Source organism: Acartia tonsa, chromosome 11 (assembly GCF_053477335.1).
Source record: "Acartia tonsa isolate MP-2025a chromosome 11, ASM5347733v1, whole genome shotgun sequence".
NCBI lineage: Eukaryota > Metazoa > Arthropoda > Copepoda > Calanoida > Acartiidae > Acartia > Acartia tonsa.
In genome coordinates this window covers 16,128,352-16,149,700 of record NC_137270.1, presented here as the reverse complement: position 1 = coordinate 16,149,700, position 21,349 = coordinate 16,128,352, and the positions used below count along the sequence as shown (strand labels likewise).

The 21,349-nt window shown below is 30.0% G+C and overlaps 1 protein-coding gene across 1 annotated transcript in view; it reads right to left on the bottom strand.

Moving 5' to 3' along the window:
• Positions 1-1,338: 1,338 nt before the first annotated feature.
• The window catches only part of LOC145331413 (uncharacterized), a 60,005-nt gene continuing 39,994 nt past the window's right edge, over positions 1,339-21,349 (bottom strand). The window contains exons 5-9 of the mRNA XM_080176044.1: positions 20,452-20,522; positions 20,004-20,055; positions 17,781-17,870; positions 6,152-6,222; positions 1,339-5,219 (exon numbers count right to left, since the gene is read on the bottom strand). Coding sequence (XP_080032170.1) covers positions 5,150-5,219; positions 6,152-6,222; positions 17,781-17,870; positions 20,004-20,055; positions 20,452-20,522 — 354 coding nt within the window. The 3' untranslated portion in view covers positions 1,339-5,149. The remainder of the gene's footprint in view (positions 5,220-6,151; positions 6,223-17,780; positions 17,871-20,003; positions 20,056-20,451; positions 20,523-21,349) is intronic.

The following is a 21,349-nucleotide window of genomic DNA, read 5'->3' as shown; positions in this document are numbered from 1 at the left end:
TTTGAATTCTGTTCACAAGTTGTCTGAATGCACTGTGAATTAGATCCATACTTGACTACCACTGAATTTATTACGCAGAGAAAGATTGGAATTTCTCAGGCAGGGAGGGGACAATGGACTGTATATTTGCTAAAGGATCTTATGAGATTAGACAATGGACGCTAAATTGATATAAATAAGACAATAAATTATATTGATTGTATTGAATCTAGGTTGAAATGTTTTGACACTACTAGTTAATAACCAAACAATTAATATTTAATGAAGTTACTTTACAGCAAATAAGATGGTTCTAATATCTTATTCCTTGTTATTAATTACTCCCCCAAAATTTTATACATATTTAAGAACAATCTCTTTTTAATTAATTCCTCAGAACGAACAATATTGTTATTTTGTTATCCACTGGAATCTGTCTATAAAACCATAAACAATTAATTGAAGGGCCATTATTTTCCTACTCCTTTTTTTCAGATTTTTTCTCATTAGTTTTCTCATACTTAGTTTTCTTCCAGCTGAAATGAATCATATTAAGAACCCCACTAAAAATACATCTTAGACAGGTATAGGAATGGTAGTCTAGTAAGGCACTGTGTTAAGGTATAGTATTGTTTTACACTAAATTAGATTAACCAGTTCTAAGTTAGAACTATATGAACTAGGACATATTTTCGTAAAGAAAATTTGAAAGAGAAAAATTTCCTTTGATCGATATAGATTTCAAAGATTTAATTTTGTTTTGTTTATCTCCTTGCCCTACTAGAATAATTATGAAAGTTTGGGTACCAGTGTAATTTACTTTTGTGGTTTCTCCCTCTCAGATTTTTAAATGAAAAGGTTGTAACTCATATACATTTTATGCCAAAAGAAAAGGTTTTGAAAATAAAACCAATTGTCTTTTTTCAATTGTGACCATTTGTTGTTACCCTATTAAAGTAATATTCAAACCTTCAGAACATATATCCATCTCTCACTCTTGATTATGGAATTGAGACTTGTGACATAGAAATGCAGAAACCCAAAACCTTTTGTCCTAGAAATTGATGTTAAGAATTGTTACATAAAATAAGTCCAACTGATGATGACCTAAAATACATCTTCTCTACCAAATGATTATATATAGTAATCAATATCCAGAAAGTCTAAAGCCCATCTTGCATAGGCGCACAATTAGTCCTATATAAGCTCAAAAAACTCTATCAAAGATTGAGAATAATTTAAGAAAGAATTAGCATCATTTTTACTGGGGTTGTAAGAAATTGAGATATGTTTGTTGGAAGTATAATTATAAAGTTATATAACTACATATATTATTAAATTGAAATATAACAAAATATCTTAACATCATAAATATATTTCTTATAAATAATTTATCTACAATAAAAACATTTTACAATAATTTAAACACAATTTTCTTTTCTCAAAAAATTAATTCACACAATTTTAAACAATCAAATATTTTTCATCTTAAATTTTTTTTCCATGTAATAATCTTAATCTTTGGAAAATTAAATTTTAAGTAAAAATTCAAATACATAATTGTGTTATTGTAACAAGAATTACAACATACAAAGAAAGTTGACATTGCATATTAAAGCCATTCTGAATTTTTTTATATAAAATCATGATAGCAATTACTAATCAATTAATTTAAAATTTACAATCTGACAGCTTACTAAAAAACAAATATTTGAATTAATTTTATTGCAATATTTACCCTGGTTTAATTAATAATTAAAAAACAAAAAAATAAGGATTATTTTTAATTCCAGGGCTAAAATTCTAGAAGATTTAATCAAAAATGATTTTTCACCGGAAATAAGAAGGGGGAAGTTTCAGGGGACTATGTAAAATGATGAAAGGAAATTTAAGTCTTATTTTCATTTAAATGCAACAAATGATAATTTTAAATGCGTAAATCATAAATCATTGAAAGTTACATTTTCAAAATTTTAAATTATTAATGTAAACAACAACACTTTATATTATATATATATGTACATTTAAAACTATCTTTTTTTTTACAACTAATTCTTTACAGGTTTAAATGCTTTGTGGTTTTGCCTTAATTAACATGCATTGAATAAACTGTAAATAACATAACAATAATCATTTATATAAGTTTTAAAATTTAACCTTACGTACAACATTTATATTAGCAGAGCAATCAATTAAATATGAAGCAAAATAAAGTACAACAAAGAATGTTTTCTGTTGCTCTGAAATATTTAAAATCAAAATCAACTTAATCTGGGGATTAACTAAAGAGTTTGAGAAATAATAAAACTCTACTTCTAGAGAAAGCATGATATGTTTTTATTTATTTTCTAACATAAATTGTTTTAACAAAGAAAATCCAACACTTGCTACATTTATTTGAAAACCATGGTAAGAAATAGACCACCTAGTTTAAAGTATGTCATATCTAATAAAATTTCTTTTACTACTTGTCTTATGCATATGGTTTTATTTTTAAAAATAAAAATAATTTCAAATATTAATCTAATTCTAGAAATTGATTACAAATCTTATGAAAATTATTATAATCAAATTTAACTGACCTAAAATCATACAAAAATGATTACAACTTTTGGCAAAACTAATGGCATCTAGTTTATAATCAAAAATATATGATTTTATTTTTAAATTCATGAGTGTGCATCATTTCAGAATGATAATTATTAAAAAAATATGATCATCATTCAAATAAGCTTATGTTTGAATATTTCCAAATAAAAACAATTCAAATATCAATCATATCAAAATAAGTTTAATCATTCAAGTAAATCATGCATTTTACCTTAATTAACTGTAACAATAAAACATTTATGTGAGCTTTTAAGGAACAAAATAAATAAATAAAAAGAAAGCTTTACCCCAGTTGAGATAATATAGCACCAATATGCAAAGCTTTTACAATGTAGAATATTTGATCTACTTGGAGAAACTTGAGTGTATACAATGTTATTCATCAGCATATGGTAAACAATAAATCACATTAGAAGGATAAATTATGGATATATATTAGGTAAAGGTAATAAACTAAATTGGTATGGACATGCTTTTGTACTCTCCACCAATATGTTGCTTATCGATATATTAATATTTTTGACAGAAAAAAGATAAAGGATTATTGGTTATCTTATATCAGAAAAAAGTTTTGGTTTGTACTTATGAAACAAAAGGTACATAAGATATTTGATTGCTGGATTATTTCTGATGTATTGTAAATTATGCTGACAATTGACAAAAAAACACTCAGGGTACAATTATTAACAGGAGATCAGGTCCAAATTTTTCTTATTATATTATTTTATAAAATGATTATGAAAACTGATGATTTATATTATAATCTTTTTGTTTATGAAGACATGATTAATTGGCAAATAAATTATTCTAGACTGATCTCCTATTTTATGACTTAAAATTAATTTAACTACAATATAAACTACAATTCTGTACATTATATATATTTTTAGAAATAAAATTTACTTAAGACATTTATCAATTAAATAAAAAAGGGTGTTTTGTATTAACCTTAATAAGGATTTTTTCACTTCCTTCACATTAAATTTCAACTATGTACAAGTTTTGGATGTAATTATTGAAGATTTTGAGGTCCTAGGGTTTGAGTATTAACTATTTCTTTTTCACTTGAATATTTGAACACTTATGAGGGATGACCATTTTGGGATTAAAATGGCAAAATGTTTTTTTATTCTTTTGGCAAATGGCAGTTTTGTACTTAAATTCAATTTGTAAATTTACTTTTTATTGTCTATTGAATATGATGCAATTTGTTTGTTTTGTTTTGAATTCACTGGAATGATAATAACTCTTTTGTGCCAAAGTTTTGTCTTTTTTTTTGTTATATGTCCTATTTTGTGAAATAAAAGCGCATTTTGGGCAGTTTATTTTAAAATTTATTTATGCTATTAAGGCTATTTGACCTTATATGGTTTTAACAAGATAAAAAAAATTAAATACATTTAACAACAATATAAATAAATGAATAAAACAGTATCCTATATGTACAGTTACACTGAACAACAAATTTGCTTATTCAGTGAGGAGTTTAAATTGTCAACTCTTCACATGTGTTGAATATCTTTTATTGCCTTTAATAGATCTTAGTTTATTACTAGAATACTATTATTAAGTTATGTAGAATTAGAAACCAAGAATAAGTCAATACAAATTTTTATTTATTCATTGTGGAAGTCTTTCTAAAGAAAAAGAATGATTGAACAATCTAAAATAAAAGTTTACTGAAATAGTTATACCTCAAGTCATATCAAAGAAAATTGTAGATTGTTATGTCTCACAAATAAACAATAATCAATTCAAACTCTTCACTATAATATTTGTATTCTTGTATAAATTTGGGCACCAACAAATAAAGGAAAATCCTTGAAAATTGGTTGAGTAAGCATTACCATACATATCAGGGTTACAGGGGGGCGGGGGTGGGTTAGGCATGGTTGGAGGGTAATAAAATGAGAACTAGGGGGGGGGGGGAGTTGTTGTAGTATGTAAATGGGTTCACTTGTACATGCTTAGCCCTGGTTATGATACAGGGATATATGGGATGTTCATATTTAAATTAATCTTTCCCCAAATCTAAATAGCTTTTTTCCTTTTTTTTGTACTTTGACAGTAAAGAAAATATAAATATTTTAGAAATGAAAAATACAAAATTGTTAATTTGGGGTAAGATTAAGTTAATATTGTTTTTTATCTCCCAATATCCCTGCTAGTTATATCAAAACATAAACAATAAAATACAATTTGAATGTGATTTTTGTCTGGCATTTGCTACAACTTTAACTTTTACAGAAAGATTTTTAGATTTAAATGAACTTTTTTCATATTGGCACAATTTATTTTTCTTTTATTTTATAATAGGCACTTAATTATGAAAATAAACTTTAATACTCAATATTTCATAGTATTTTATGTTAACTTCAAAAAAATTCTAACAACCGTGAAATAAAAAAATCACTTTTACCTTATTTTTCGTTGACTTAATTATGCTTTACTAGGCATCATAATGGCTTTTAGTATAATCACTTAGTTATACTTAACAGTTTTAATTTTTTCCTACGTCTCATTGTTGAATAATTCACTAACAACCGTTGTTGTTTGAATATCATTTGGAGGATTTTTCCCAGTCCTCGTGGGTTTTGTGCATTGTCCACACAAATTCCCGCGTATCATGCCTAAAATAAATCATAACTAAGAAAAATGAAAATAGACGTTTTCCTGTGCTTAAGTACTAGAGATGTTGTCCTTGTAAAAAACTATAATGCAATTGATCCTATGTTTACAGTACTTAAAGTAATGAAAACTCAAATTAAACAATGTCAAAAAATATATTAAAATACAAATTTTAAGTTTCTAAAATTTTAATAGCTTCCAAAATTTCACTAAAATCTCTCTGCTATTATTTTGTAATTCTTGATTTAAAGTTAAAACATCTACTTTCATTTCAATCCTAAATAATTACCAGCTAAAAAATGCAAAATTTTAAAAGTAGCAATAAGTGAAGTTTGATTCATCATACATTGCCCTGTGTCTGCTTCTACTATATTGTAATTGTATAAAAATCATAAATCAAACATAATCCCAAATAAATGTATTTATTTGCCCGCGACACTTTTGTTTGACCATTTTTTTTACATTTTTTTTAGAGAGGGGAGAGTAATATTTTTTAAATAAAAAAACGATATCCATAAGTTTGTTTAGATGGAAAAATAACAGTAAATTGCAGCTATACACAAAGAGTTGTAAAATGGCTGTCTTCTTTGTCCCCTTTTTTAGTTATTTAAGATATGAAATTAACAAAATTTATCAAATTAATTCTTTTAAGATGTTGTTTAACAAACAACCTTAAAAATACTTACTGAACTATGAAATAAAGAGAGAATAGTAGCTTACGCAATAATCCGTAAAATTGTGAGCAAGCTTCCAGTCAAATTTGCCTATTAAGTCTAACTGTTCTTAATGTTGACCAAACGAATAGTATAATTAAACGCATATTTAAGAACAGTTTGACCCAATAAGCGCATTCGACTGGAATCTTACTCACAATTTTACGGAATTTCGCAAAAGCTACTATTTTCTTTCTAGAGAATCCTGAAATTGTATTTACCTTGAATACCCAGTTATTATGGCACTAGAGGTGACCACCCTGTATCCCATCATCTCCAAACCATTCAAAATCTAAAATTAATAATATTAAGAGACACCCTGTAAGTATATATGTATAAGTGACCACCCTGTATCCCATCATCTTCAAACCATTCAGAATCTAAAATATAATTATATTATGAGACATCCTGTAAGTATAGGTGAACACCCTGTATCCTATCAACTTAAAACCTAACAAAATCCAAGACATAATCATTACGAAGTTGTTATTAAAAATACCCAATTTTTGAATTATAATCCAATCAAAAATGTACATTGAATTATTTTCTGTAATGCTATACATGATTTTTCAGTATGGTCGAGAACCGGTTCTAATCCACGGTTTTGAAGCGATACTGGAACACAGTTTCATGTGACATCCCTGCGTGCTTGTAATGATTTGTATTCGTGTATGTGTCCACTTACTTATAAACTTGGCAAGTACATCATTACATGAGAGGTTTACAGGCATAGTTGGCACCAGGGATAAGGGACTAACTGTCCGACTTAACAGTATAAAAATAACCATTTTCCTAACTTCTAAAGTTCTATATCTCTACTAAAAAGCTATAAAGACTTATTTAGAACCTGTATAATAATAGTTTTCATTTTATAATTTTCTTATAATCATACAAATTTATTGTGTTACCATGATTTAAAAGAATAAAAAAAATATTATCATAAAATATTGTTTAATCATGATCAATATGAACATATTTTATAATTGAATAAAACAAATATATTCATTTGAAACTTATCTAGTTTTACAGAATCTGTATACACACTGTTATTTACCAGACTGAATGTTTTATGAATCATTTCACAGTGTCCTTTTTCTCTGATTGCATCCTAGTCTATCCAAAGCATATAAATGTGTGTGAATTTTTAGTTCAGTACATTAAAACTTTTAAAAGGATTTCTTTTTCTTGCCTCGCCTCAACCATTTTTTGTTCAAGTGTACGGAAATAGGACCAAGGACGTGGGAAGACCATAAGTTTTGCCTCATTTATATCTCATTTTAATTCACTTTTACCCAATTACCCCCTCACTCTTGGTAAAATATAAACAAATTTGTTTTTGTTTTCTTGGAGGGGATGTGTTGATTTATTTCCAAAACACTATATCACTTTGATAAAACACGCTGTATTGGCGTAATTAGTTAAGTGTCGGCTTGCTCTTGCGGAGGTGTCGGGTTCGAGTCTGGACCACGCCGCGTTATACTAGATACATTAAAAAAGGTACCTTTTGCTGCTATATCAGGCGCAAGACATCAATATTATAAGGCTAATAAACAGGCGCAACTCACACCCATGCACGGTTAGTTCTTCCAGAAAAAGGTCGTTTAATCAAAGGGTTGGATGTCTATCGTTCGAATGGACGCTGTATGTTTCAAGGTGCTAAGGAGATTCAAGTACATAAAAAAGTGAGAAGGGAAAAATTAGATTGTTTATAAGATTGACTTAAAAGTGCAATGTTTTATTTATCAAACACGTTTCTTAAGTCAAACTGACACTAATAATTTCTTTTTATACTTCAAAAAAAAGTTTAATTTCAAATTAAAACAAATAAAATAAACTAAAGTGTTTAGAGTAAAAGTTAAAAGTGAAAATAAATAGATATAAATGTTATGTTAAATTAACTTAGTAAAGTATACACTACACTTTGGAGTTCAGAATTTGATCATGTTTGAAAACAGAAACCTGATTACAAAATATAATTTTTTTTTTACAAAATATTAACGTTCGTCAAATCTAAAGTTCTACAGAATGCCTCCCTCAAAGTAAAGCGGACTAAAGTGGAGTTTTTGAAGGAACTTCTCGTTAATATAAATATTTTGGGTCAGGTTTTTCTAATTTAATGGGACTAAATTCTTTGGTTCTCTACTACACATGTATTTACTTTACAAGAAAAGCAAACAAATTAGAAACATATAAACCAACAAACAAACAAAGGTTTAAAAAATATAAAAATCCATTTTGGTTTAAAAGACAAACTATAAGCTGGAGCCTCAAACCAGAAGCTGCGACCGCCAGGAATTTGCTAAAGCAAAAAAATGCGGCTGTTGAGTTCTATTATCCTGATATAGAAGTTGCAGGATGCGTGTCTTTTTGTACTGTGAGATCATGTCAACCCTCTAGATCCAGGATCGGTTCGGAGGTGCTTTACAGGGAGAGGGGTTTGATTTTTTTTTTTTTTTTTTTTTTTGGGGGGGGGGGGTTACTTCCACCATCCATTGAATAATCAACTATAGATAATATTTGGTTTTCTTTTTTTAAATTTAAGCTGTTGACCTCCCCCTCACCATTGTTTGTGGACATATAGACCTTTTTAAATCACTAAAAAATAGTTCTTATAATATCTAGATTGCTAAAGAATTTCTTTTTAATTTGTTAATGAAAGTTAATTTTTGCAGAAAGTAAAATTACTTTTCTTTATTTGGCAGCGGAAACAATTTGACGGATGAGAAGTGAAAATGAAATAACATTTAATTTTATTTACTTTTACTTTATATATCTCGATCTTTCTCTCTCTCTCTCTCTCTCTCTCTCTCTCTCTCTCTCTCTCTATCCTACCGTTTTTTTTTATTTTTCCTCTGAAAACACTTTTTGCACTTTGCGTAGCATTTGGTTTTGTTCTTACAAAACATCCAAGGACAATTTAACTTAAGAAAAACTATTTTTCCATATTAAAAAATATATATCTATTATCCTTTTTTTCATTCTGAGAGCTAATTTGTAACTTAAAATCTTTGAAATATTTTTCTTCTTCTAAATCAATATTCCTTTTTTTCTAGTCATAAATAAGTATATTATCAGGTTGGTATTTTGCTACTTTTGAACATAACTATACTTGTTATTTTTATAAACCCAGAACCACTTCATTATGCAATCTACATTTTCCTGGATATTTTGTCTACGGTAGTCCATAAGTGTACAGCTTTACAGTACATTGTTTCTATTTGTTAAAGCAACACGTATGATAAAAGAAAAAGATTCTGTTTAGAGTAAAATGCTTATATTTCAATCAAAATCTATATTTTTGTATTTTTTACCGATCCACTTCATTATGCAAATCAAAAGAAAATCAATGGGAAAACGTTTGTTTTGCCCTTTTCTCCACTTTTATAAATTAATTCTGATAAAATAACAATTTTTAAAGAGATTTATGCATTAATTATTATGAAAAACAGTTTAAGGTAGATTTTAATGACTTTTCTAAATAAGAAATAATTGAAAAAAAGAAATTCTATCCCTATCACTTTAGAGGACAGCTGCCGACCCCCAGTCTTATGGATGAAGCTAAATGCATGTTAAAAATAAAAATTAGCCTGAAAATTATACAAAAATGTTTTTTGATGTGTTAAAAAAACTCCATTTTAAAATCTTGATTTTGAGGATGATGGCCTTTAACATGCTCTTACTGGTGGTGATTGTGAGCTAAATGTTATCAAAGTGCATGCCCATGATGAAAACTTATATATTGAACTATGGTCCAATTTTTGTAGTCATACCAGCCTCCAGCCAAGCAATATTAAAAACGAAAAAAATTGCAATTTTAATTACTAAAATTCATAAAGTAAATAATGTAGTTTTTGGATAATGGTTATATTTCATATCGAAAGGCTCCACTGGAGGCTGCTATGACTGCAAAAAATGGTACATAGGTTAATAGACAAGTTGTTATAATGGTCATGTACTTAGATAACATTTAGCTCACCTTCACCACCAGTAAGAGCATCTTAAAGGCCATCAACCTTAAAATCAAGATTTTAAAATGGAGTTTTTTAACATATCAAAAAACATTTTTGTATACTTTTCAGGCTAATTTTTATCTTTAACATGTATTTAGCTTCATCCATAAGACTGGGGGTCAGCAGCTGTCATCTAAAGTGATAGGGATAGAATTTCTTTTTTTCAATTATTTCTTATTTAGAAAAATCATTAAAATCTACCTTAAACTGTTTTTCATTATAATTAATGCATAAATCCCTTAAAAAATTGTTATTTTATCAGAATCATTTTTTAAAAGTGGAGAAAAGTGCAAAACAAACGTTTTCCCATTAATTTTCTTTTGATTTGCATAATGAAGTGGATCAGTAAAAAATATAAAAATGTAGATTTTGATTGAAATATAAGCATTTTACTTTAAAAAGAATTTTTTTCTTTTATCAGACGTGTTGCTTTAGCAAATAGAAACAATGTACTGTAAAGCTGTACACTTATGGACTACCGTAGACAAAATATCCAGGAAAATGTAGATTGCATAATGAAGTGGTTCTGGGTTTAGAAACACCATTTTTGGTTTTTTTTCACACCACAATCCGACACTCACAAACATTAAAGCTACTTAAACTAATGGCAAATACATTTCCGTATTTCCTCTTCTTAGTAGCGAATCTCCTCTACAATCAATTTGGTATAAATTAATGTATGTATGTCCAGCAGTTGTTTCTTTATTCCACTCTGTTTAAGCAAAGTAAAATTTGGAAGTCAGAGTACAAAAAACATGTCTATCATTTTTACTTTTGACAAAAGCTGGTTAATTAATTTTTTGGGCGGATGGATTTTTTTTCATATGAGATTGGAGTTATTTCCCCACCCTTCCAATGGAGGTTTCTGGTCTATTGGAAGGTAAATTTTTTGGGACAAAGAAAGAGAAAGAAAACTACAAAAAGGATCCTTAAAATTTCATCAGTAAATACAATAGTCCAATGCACTTGCCATGTCTGGTGCTAAATGATATCGGAAAATACAAGTTTTTTATTGCTCTATTATAGCTGCACTATCAATTGCTATTATCATCCTTGTTAATACTAATGTATTTTCTTTCACTTCTGACTAAACCTTCCTTTTTCAAGTTATTACAGTTATTATAACACAATATATAATCATAAAAAATGAGTTATTATCAATGTATTACTTTTTTGTATAATAATTTGAAGCTTTTTGTTACATACAGGGTGGGGCAAATAAGACCGGACAAATTCTAACTTCTAAACAAATGAACATAAAATCGTCAATTTTAAAGATTTTATTGAATTTTAAAAACTGGCAAGCAAAATAGGTATATGACTATTAGATTATTCAATAAAATCGCTGCCAGCCTTAATCACCGCCTCTACCCGCCTTCACAACCGCCGGCAGGTCCAGGTAAAAATGTACCTGTCCAAGCTGGTGTAGTTCTCCTTGATAGTGGCAATGAGGGGGGTCTTTGTGGTATGGGCACGTCTATTGGTGCATGCTTCAAAGTAGCCCCAGGCCCAAAAGTTCATTGAATTAAGATCGGGTTGCTGGGAGGCCTCATTTCCTTAGGAACGTGAGTAACCGCAGGATCCAAATTCGCCCAACTTTCAAGCTATCCTTATACACGGAAGCTCTTATTTAGACCATAGTTGAGCTAGAACGACGTTCTTTACATTTTTTGAAATGGCATGAAGTTTCAGCTAGGGTTGTCAGCGCAACCCATAGTCTAAAATGAGTTTTTAAGTTCAATATGGGTCCCTAAAGTCAAGAACCGAGAAATTTTCATGAATTTACACGGTTTTTGACGTTTTTTTATCTCTTAAAATCTGCCCCGTTTCACTTTGCTGGAGTACTACGGCCAAGCCATTTCAGATAGAGAGCTCTAGTCTTTTCTAGTGTTTTACTTATGTATCTAACAGTATCCCCAGCAAGTTACATAACTCTACCTCACCTACAGATGGGCTGAAGTCAGATTTAGTGGGCCCTAGTCGAGAATCCAGTTTAAACCACCGGCGCATTTGGAATCTGCCTTGTTGAACATTTGCGCGGCCAGCTTAATGTACACGTCCATCTTCGTCCAAAGATTTTTTTGTGCTAAAAGGTCATTACCTAAGCTTTTTATAGTGTGGTCAAACGTCCTGATTGGTCAAGTAGTTTTGGCGCTATGGCCGTTTAAAGTTTGTCCGGTCTTATTTGCCCCACCCTGTAGAATGCGATGATATTTTTTTTGCTTATTTCAGGAAATAAATAAATAAAATATATTTTGTCTCCAGCATTAGATTGAAGCACGTGCGTGCATAACAATTCATTAGGGGGTAAAAAAGAGAAAGTAGGCCTTCTCATTTTTTTAATTTTGAGGGAGTTGCCACTGGACTGAAGTCGATTTTTTAAATTTGCAATGCTTTTTTTAACAATTTTAAAAATGAAGTTTTAATAATATGTGGTAAAAATAAAGATGCAAAATATTTATCTTTTGATAAAATTTCCTGTTTTGATAACTTGTGCATGGAGGAAGAGGACATTAGACTCTACATCATAATGACGCCCAAACTTTAAGGGTTACATAAGGGTTATTTTATTTATTATAATTAGGGCATTGGAAAATGAATTGATCTACCATTTTCTCATACTTTATATCCCTGAATATTTCTGATATGCACCAAAGACAGACCTACTAACGCTAACACGGACTGATAGACAAACGGACGGACAGAAACATGAAATGAGAAACATAATAATCCTAATATATAAATTAGTAAGCTTTTTTTGTTTGTAGCGAAGGATCTCACTAACCGCTGAACCGATATGGTTCTCCTTTACAGTGAAGCTACTTATAGGTCCTGGGATGGTTTTAGGCTATTTTATTTATATAAAAGTCTGGGTATGTATGGTTTTAGGCTATTTTTCTAACCTTTTATATTCCTTCGATATAGAGCCCCTAGATACTAGGAGCGCAGCCGCTAGTATATATAGAATGAATTATATAGCCAACCTACCGACTGATCGACACAAATTTATAGTAGAGTAGTTGTGCTACTAAAAAGTAATCTTTGTACAACTGTCAAAATATGAAAATTGAAAATTATAAAATTGTTTTTTTTCTTTCATGTTTTGGAACCAATCTTATTTCAATTTTATTTTGCATTATGTCATAAGTTTATGAAACCAAATTACCTTTTTAAAAGCGAAGCTTTTCTATAATTAGGGTCGGCCCGTCCGTACGTCCGTCCGTCCGTACGTCCGTAACGGATAGCTTTTTTCGTTAATTTAGGCATGTTAGGATTGTCCTATCGATTTCAAATTTTGCATGGTGATTCCTTTAATAGTTAGGTACGATTTAGAAAGCGTAGCAACTCTATAATCATTACCAAAATGTCCGTACGTCCGTTTTAAACATGTTGATTTTTTTACTTTTTTAACAACAAATTTTTATGTGATCAAATCATCCGATTGATCTTTGGTATATTGATTCCTGGGAGAACAAAGTATAATGTTATAAGCGAAGCAACTCTATAATCAAGTCCTAAAAATGTAAGTATGTCCATAGACATCACCTGTATAAAGCATTTTTTAAAAACAAATTTACTTAGAATTTTGCTTCGACTCTTACATATTTTTATTCAGATTATTTAGTTCTGACAATATATAAGTGTTAATGTCCGTTTGTCCTACCGTTTTAGTGCTTCGCTTTTATGGATGTTGTCATCCTTGTTAAAATACAATTTTAAATCTAGAAGGAAAAAATCAATTATTTTCATATAAAAAACTTACAATTTTAGTTATAAAGTGTAAAAATCTAAATAATTTTTACCTATTTACTATAATCAATAATGAAAATCAACATAAAAATAATTACAAGGATAAATATAATAGTAGTAAGGCTTTAATTAATAAAAAAAAATAAACAGGAATTTTATTATTTAAATGAAGATATAGAATGTCAATAAACAGCATTTAGTTACCATACCAAAATAAATAAAAAAAATAATTTAATGTTTGTCCATTATGGAAATATGAAATAGTATAGACTCATAGAGTTAAATCTGCTATAAAAAATAAACAACCCATTTTAAAGGGAGTCTTCTTATTTTAAGGTAGAAGCTTATTAAGCCCATTTTTTTCTATTTTAAGAATCTATAATACATCAATAAAACCAAAAGGTAAAGTTAGAAAATTAGAAATTAGGAGGACTTACCCCCTAGACTGTAAAAAAGAAATAGTAAATTATGTTTGGACGAAAATTAAAATATTAAATTTACATAAAAGTTTATTTGATCAGACAAAGAAAATTGAAGAGTAGCTCCGCTGCTAACGATATTGCATGTCGTATGATTCATGTCAAAACTAATTACCACGAAAAGCATTAGTTTTACACCATATGTATGTATGTTGAATATATGTATACTAAGGACAGGTATACAATTAGTCAACAGTTTTTGATAGCACGACCATTCTCTGAAAGGCCTAAGAAAAGTTTTGTGAGTCAAAATCAGTAGTTGACACACTATCATCTTGAAAATAAAACTAGCGTTAGTTTTATGATTTTTTAGTATGGCTGAGAACTGGTTCTAATCAAGCGAATAATAACCGATATCCAAGCCATACAGGAAAGGAAAGTATTCTTGATGTTGATTGTGAGTTCTTAGCAAATTTTTTAGAAAGATTTCTTTAAGTAAGATGTCATAATAGAAGGTTGAAATTAAATCCTTTGCTATAAAGAATTTTTTTATTTGAAATAATCTGCTATGTGAAATCAGTTTAAAAATTTAAATCCTCTAACCCCTAACAGTCGGATCTAATTCCGAACCTTTAGCAATAGGAATGGGAGGGGGGGGGGGGAAGTGGGTGGCGTTGAAAGTTATGCCTTTTTTTATCTCTACCCTTCTATATATCCTCATTTAATATAAATTTATCTATCATATCTATTTATCTACCTATCCTCCTTCTTAATCTATCTATCTATAAGCTTAGTATGAGAGTAATGCATATTTTGGCATAGACCCCAACCTTTTATATTAATGCCAGAAGTATAAAGGAGATGAAGAGAGAGAAAGAGAGAGAGAGAGAGAGAGGGGGGGGGGGGAGTGAATGATAGTAAAAGACAATGGTAAAGTGAGGGAAATATAGGCCTTCTATTCCTCACATTGGGCATATGTTGTGCGTTTTTTTAGTAAAAGGGACAGAGCTAAGGTCAAAATTAATTACTTAATCCAGAAAAAAGATGTTTATTGCAAAAAGAATAATTAATGATTTGAATACATATAATATCACTTTTGATAAAATTTAAATGTACTTGGTAAAAAATACTTTTTTTTTCCGTGTCATTTGATTTCAATTGAAAAAAACTAATTTTTATTAAACAAAAACTCATTTTAACTTTAAGCTCTAAATGTTGTATTAAGAAGGATTAAAAAGAACCTGAAATAAATGTGATGTATTTTTTAACAGAGAACCAGAACATAATGTTTATTGTTTATTGGTTTCCTGGAAAAGGAAAACGCAATTTAATTTGACTTACCCCATAAAGAGTAGCTATACTAATAAAAAAAATATCCATCACCTGACCAACGTGATTTAGTGCACAGTCCAATAGTAATGAAAGCTTAAACATTCCTCCCTCTCTTTTTATCTCAAAATGTCTTTCCCTCCCAAGCCCTCCTCTAAAATACATGTATTATGTTTCCACTCTTTTCTAAAGAGTGACTTATAGAAAAATATTTAAATTGTTTTTTTTTGTCTGTTAATTGGTAAGTAATGCAATTTTAACCCATAATTTGCCAATTAACATAAAAAAAACAATTTACAAGAGCTGCGCGTAAGTGTTTTTTATCTAATTTGAATTATAGGTACATAGATTACATATTATTGTGCCTAATCTTCCAAGAAATTATCATTTACCAATAAATCATGTCAAAATAGCTACAAACTAAACATATTGAAAGTGAATATTCTGCCAATGATTACAGAGTTAATATGCTTTATAAATTGCATTTTATTGTTTCAAAAATCAGCAATCATCATGCAAAGTTTGAAATTGAACAGAGGATTATAAAATGCCTAAATTATTTATCATAGCTAACAGTTAAAGACAGACAATCCATTAATATAAAAAGCTTTGCTTTAAAAAGATCTTATTATGAGCTTCCATTTTTATTATAACACCCTGTATACAGGGAGTAAGGGAGGGGACAATGGGCAATTAATTCAATTTAAGAGTTTTTGAAGAAAGGCCATGAAAACCAGAATAATCCCGAAAATATGGTGGAAATTGTAAAGTGATTGTTGATTAAATCTAGAAAACCATAAACTAAGAAAAAAGTTCCAAGAAAAAAAGCAATAATTTGAAAATAAGATTACCAGTATTACAGACTGACATAACCATTCTGTAATTAATTACTAGAAATATCTCCCTGGATCTCTTCAGATGACAGGGAAAGAGAAAAGAGATTTGGGGGCAAGTGATGTGAACACGGAAAAAAGGGGCAGGCAGGCGTGTAGCTGGATGGGCAAGTATATGACCCGCACGCCTTCCTGCCCCCTTTTATCCTGTTTATTTCCCCCACCTCCCTTCTCCATTTTCCTTTCTCGTCTACTTTTAAAAAGGAGGTGGGGATGAAGGGAGTGAAATATAGTATGGGAGGGGGGCCGTGTATTTATATTTGAACTACTCTCTGTCTGCAAAACTATATATATTCAAAACTAACATAGCGAGTAACGGCATTTCTTGCGCATGTCCCCAAACTCAGTCAGAAACTGCTAAATTCTTGCACATTCCCTTTAGGCCAGTCCCCAAAGTCTGAGATTCCTAAAAATTGAATATTCGATCCATTGTCCCCTCCCTTACTCCCTGCCCTGTATATTCTTATAGGGGGGCCTCAGGGATCTTAAGGGATAAGACAATTGAGATATAAATACCCAGTAATGATAAACGAAATTATCCCTTTTTTTGAACCAACGCATAAGATAAAGTGGTTATAAAACTTAGGATACCATCGTACATTAAAATCCATTGTCCTCTCCCTCCCTGGGGTAGGGGAGCCCAAATGGGAATTGGAGACTAATTGAAAACAAGGAAGGATACATAATTGTCATTCAGAATATGTTATACATTATTTATACATATTATAGATAGATGGATAGTTAGATAGATAGATATATAAATATGAATACTAGAATGAAAATTAAATAATAGATAGCTTTTAAAATTGAAGCTTTCGTTATTCATTCATTTATAAAAGATATATGATTATATATCCAGAAAGATGAGTAAAGTAAAATAAAATCATATAATCAAAGGGTTGGTTGTCTGCTGGGCGAATTGACGCTTTACATTGAATTCATAAGACGCAGAGTCTGTCTCAAGGTGCGTGGAGAGAGGTCTATAACCCGAAGCGACACACCAAGTCCCCTAGCTACAGGATCATTTTTAATGTTCCTACAGTACACAAGGATGCATACCTGCCACCCTGCAGTACACAAGGATGCATACCTGCTACCAGGCAGTACACGCAGTACACATAGATGCATACCTGCTACCAGGTAGTACACGCAGTACACAAGGATGCATACCTGCTACCCTGCAGTACACAAGGATGCATACCTGCTACCCTGCAGTACACAAGGATGCATACCTGCTACCCTGCAGTACACAAGGATGCATACCTGCCACTCTGCAGTACATAATGATGCATACCTGCTACCCTGCAGTACACAAGGATGCATACCTGCTACCCTGCAGTACACAAGGATGCATACCTGCCACTCTGCAGTACATAATGATGCATACCTGCTACCCTGCAGTACACAAGGATGCATACATGTCACCTTGTAGTACACAAGGATGCCTACCTGCCACGTAGGTACACTGAACTCCACCTTCTTCTCCCTGTCATCGTGGTTCTCTGGCTGGTCACTAACTTTCTCTGTTAGCAATCTCACCTAGATAGATAGATAGATAGATAGATAGATAGATAGATAGATAGATAGATAGATAGATAGATAGATAGATAGATAGATAGATAGATAGATAGATAGATAGATAGATAGATAGATAGATAGATAGATAGATAGATAGATAGATAGATAGATAGATAGATAGATAGATAGATAGATAGATAGATAGATAGATAGATAGATAGATAGATAGATAGATATATAGATATATAAATAGATAGATAGATAGATAGATAGATAGATAGATAGATAGATAGATAGATAGATAGTTAGATAGATATATAGATAGATAAGTAGATAGATAGATAGATAGATAGATAAGTAGATAGATATATAGATAGATAGATAGATAGATAGATAGATAAATAGATAAATAGATAGATAGATAGATAGATAGATAGATAGATAGATAGATAGATAGATAGACATATAAATAGATAGATAGATAGATAGATATATACTATATAGATAGATAAATTGATGTATTAAAAAGTTTTATATCCATCAATATTTAACTACTTAAATGCCATTACTAAATGCATCTCATCTTATAAAACCTTGTAAATCAAAAAGATGTTTCTAGAAAACAGAGACAATAATGCCTTAATGTAAGAAAGCATAGGTAACATCAGGAAGGGAGGGGACTTTAGACAGCTTATTACACTAGTACCCAAAGATTTATAATAGCGTTGGCTTATCATCTTTGGGGACTTGAATTGAATTTGGATTGGTTAGTTCATTCAGCTGAGTATTCAAAAGTTTTGTAATCTACAGAAGTGAAAATGTTTTGTATCATCATTGGGGATGTATCATCAATGTATCGGCCATTGTCTTATCCCTTTAGATCTCTAAGTTGCAATTGCACTACTAAAAAAATAGTTGTAAAATATAAACACCAAGCCATATATTACACCCTTTACTAGCAGAGTTATAGAATATCAATATCTGTAAAATAATTTAAGGCCATAAAACGCTTCAAACAATATGATCCCTATTATAATATAGCAAGTTTCTCATTTTAGAGAAAAAAATATTATATTTTTGAAATTAAATTCAAGGGAAATATTATATGTTCTATTTTTAAAATGAGAAGTTTGTTTGTCTATTTTTTTTTCTTACATAATTATATTTTCTGTAACAGATTTCTCTCTTTAAAATTTTAATGATGTTATATTAAGATTGACCAACAATATGATCAAACACTTTACTGAAGTCCAACTTACACTATATAAAATTATGTTATATCTTTTTTTTTACAAAATTGTGAACCCTAAAAATAAATTTACAATACTGAAGCTAAAGATTTCCATAAGGGGGTTATAACCCCTTAATATATTTAGGGGGGGGGGGGAGAGTAATGTAAACCTATATTTTTGGTGTAAAATAAGAAAATTCACTTAATTTTTTGCTAACACAATACTTTTTAAAAGCGAAGCTTTTTCTATTAAAAGCGAAGCTTTTTCTATAATTAGGGTCGGTCCGTCCGTCCGTTCGTAACGGATAGCTTTTTTCGTTAATTTAGGCATGTTAGAATTGTCCTATCGATTTCAAATTTTGTATGGTGATTCCTTAAGTAGTTAAGTAGACATCGTAGCAACTCTATAATGATTACCAAAATTTCTGTATGTCCATTTCAAACATGTTGATTTTTTTTTACTTTTTCAACAAATTTACTTACAATTTTGCTTCGACTCTTATACATTTATATTCTGATTATTCAGTTCTGACACTATATAAGTGTTCATGTCCGTTTGTCCTACCGTTTCAGTGCTTCGCTTTTATGGATGTTGTCATCCTTGATCTAATAATGATTCAACACCTCAAGTCTACATACTTGGGGGCTGGAATGTAAATTAAATTCAAATACCTAAATGTGTGACTAAAGTATTTCTGACAATTAAAACAAGAATTTAGCAACATGAATACAGTACAAGTATAGCCATTTTTTGTATCTTTTTATCACTTTATCAATCTATCTGCTATTCTATTTACATTCTGAGCTAGATGTTTAAATCATTTTAGTGTTGAGCCAGATCGGGGTGAGCCAACTTTCCACCAATGAGAGCACAGCATTTTATGAAATGCCGCGCTGTGATTGGCTGAAATTCTATTGCTTACCTCATTGTAATTTAACCCCTGAACTGTAACCCACCATTTGATTTTATTCTCCCTAAAATAAAGAAATATTATTATATTTGGTGTTGCAAATCTTTTCTACATTTTTTTATAACCGTACTTCTGTTATTTATTATATCTACATTTGTCTACATTGTTTTTGTGTCTGTTTGTCTATCAGAGAAGTTTTTATGCTTGTCTGTTTGTTTTCTATCTGTTTGTCTGTCTATCTTCCTGTCTGTATGTATATTTACCTACTATCTTTTTTCTATCTATCTATGTAGCTATCCATCTATCTATAATCTATATATCCATTTATATTTAATATATCTATTTATCCAGCAATGTATGTATTGATCCGTTTATTCATCCAACTATTCATCTATTTATTACCCCTTCTATTCATCCATCTATTCATCCATCTATTCATCTTCCTATCTAACTGGTATACCTTACAAAGACATAAGGCATCCTTCCTCCAAAAGGTTTCTTTGAGTCGTTGTGGTTAATATCACTCCAACCCTGAATCATGCATATCATTAAATTAGTACGTCTGTAAGGCTAAAAGTATCAACAGGATGCTTGTGTGTTTGTAACGAAGGATCTCTATAATTGTTGGACCGATATAATATCTTTTATAGTGATCCTAATAGGTACAAAGAAGGTTTAAACTATTTTTGGCGAGGGAATCATTTTGAAACTAAAATGTAAAGGGTCAATCACTCTACGTTTAGATTTCATGGGCATCTATGATATAAAAATTATTGATCAATTTTAATTTAAACCATTCAAAGTTTCAGTTAGTTCTAAAAAGTTAATTAATGTTAGTTTGACTTTAAAATCCCGTTTGATAAAAAAAATGCAATTGTCTATAGATTGAAACCTTGTACATAGAGTAGTAACCTTACTTTAAAAAATACAAAAAAGGATTTCTTAAGATTTCGAAGAGTAAGAGATTCAAACTTATGGTTGATTGATTATAAAAGTTTTCAAAATATTTCTATAGCCCCGGAGTTTTAAACTAATTTAAATCTGCAAAATAATTAATTATCATCAAGGTTGGAAAAAAAAATAATGCAAATAGATTAAGAGCGATGTAGCTATTTTTGCACAAGTCAAAAAAATAGGGGCTGTAATATGATAACTATGTTGGTTTCCCCTAAAGAATCTAGTTGAGTACAAAACCACATCCTTATATTTTGAATAAAGAAATTAAAAAGGGCTATTGAGTACAAGAAAGCGCCGAATGCAGATATAGGCCCCGCCCTTGAGGATTAGGCATAAAGAAGAGTATGCCCGCCATCATGTTCAATTCTTTGCTGGTTAAGTTTAAGTCGCAATATTGTTAT